The sequence below is a fragment of the Pecten maximus genome, unplaced genomic scaffold (genome assembly GCF_902652985.1).
Source record: "Pecten maximus unplaced genomic scaffold, xPecMax1.1, whole genome shotgun sequence".
Taxonomy (NCBI): Eukaryota; Metazoa; Mollusca; class Bivalvia; order Pectinida; family Pectinidae; genus Pecten; species Pecten maximus.
The window spans coordinates 1-1,379 of record NW_022979879.1 but is presented as its reverse complement, the minus strand read 5'-3'; the positions used below and the strand labels follow the sequence as shown (position 1 = coordinate 1,379).

Genomic DNA, 1,379 nt, shown 5'->3' with positions numbered 1-1,379 from the left:
AAGTAGGGGCAAAACTACCAGAATATTGTAATGCAAGTAGTCATTTCATGATCATATATATTTACCTGGATAAATATCAATATAGCTGACATAGCTACAGTCTGACTCGGCCAACACCCACACTTTCACACCCCATTTTTGGGGTTTGAGCCTCATGTACTGTTTGAAGTGTACTTTTCCTTTAAACGGAACCATACACTCATCAACTGTCACACGCCTGCGTAGAACATATTCCTGTACAAAGTTCTCGTTCAGGTGAGAAACCAGTGTCCTGATCTTAAACAGGGGATCATAGGTTGGGCTATTCCGCTCCTGTTCTAAGTCATTGTCAGCAAAGTGTAAGTACCTGAGAATCTGGCTAAACCGATCCCTCGTCATGGTCCTAGCAAAGAGGGGTGTTTCTGAGTATGAAGCAGTTGACCAATAAAGTTTTACTGAAGGTTTCCTTGTCACACCCATTGCCATACAAAGACCCAGGAAAGCTTTCATTTCAGCAGCACTAACATCCTTCCAGGGTTGTTTGTTCTGTTCCGGATTTGTGTCAATCTGCTGTTGGGCATACCGTCCGGTCACCTCTAACAGTAGATCAATCAAAACCTGATCTAAAAACAATGCCAGGAAATCTATTGGCTCCTTATCTGGTGGCATGGACCTTGTGGGTCCTGTGTTTCTCCTTGGTGTAAAAATGTGTGGCAGTCCTCTCTCAAAATAGTCAAAGCCGGCGTGCCATTCGTCTTGATCGTCTGCCGCTCCGCCGGGACCAAGCTCTACTTCTGCATCATCCACATCTGTTTCCACCTCGCTAACATCGCTAACAGCATCATCCCCAATGCCTTGGTGTCTCAACATCGCCAAGAAGTTATTTTCCGCGTCTTGACCTTCTTCGGGATCAAATCCGTCGAAGTTCTCGCCATCTGAACTTTCAGTTTCCGAAGACATTTTTCAGATTTTGATAGAACGCATAATAACTACCATGACAACAAGGATCGCTACTTTATTGGTTAATATAATCATCTGACAAGTAACGAGAATGTAAAAATGATGTAAATTACACGTTCAAAATCTCTACAAAATCGCAAAATTAAACAAAAACACGAATTTGTTTCAATCGACTTTACTCACACGTCTTACACAGCCATCTTGGATATAATTTGGTCATGTGATCATGATCTGTGTTACTAAAATTAGATTACTCAGTCAGTCTGTTGTGGTTGTTACAATCCGAATTATTAGCTTGTTTTTATATAAATTATCAACAGAAACACAATGAAATACGCATATAAAACCACACATGTAGTTTTGGAACGATGTTTTTGAAAAACGGTGGAGATCCAACAAACAGCTAGGGGGGTGGCAACCTTTTTTTTTGCGCGCCGGTG

The 1,379-nt window shown here is 41.6% G+C and overlaps 1 protein-coding gene across 1 annotated transcript; it reads right to left on the bottom strand.

Moving 5' to 3' along the window:
* Positions 1-65: 65 nt before the first annotated feature.
* On the bottom strand, positions 66-939 carry LOC117319260 (piggyBac transposable element-derived protein 4-like; the record flags this gene model as incomplete). Its single annotated transcript, XM_033874092.1, has 1 exon — positions 66-939. A coding segment is annotated over exon 1 (874 nt), but the record flags the coding sequence as incomplete, so codon positions are not given.
* Between the last annotated feature and the right edge of the window lie 440 nt (positions 940-1,379).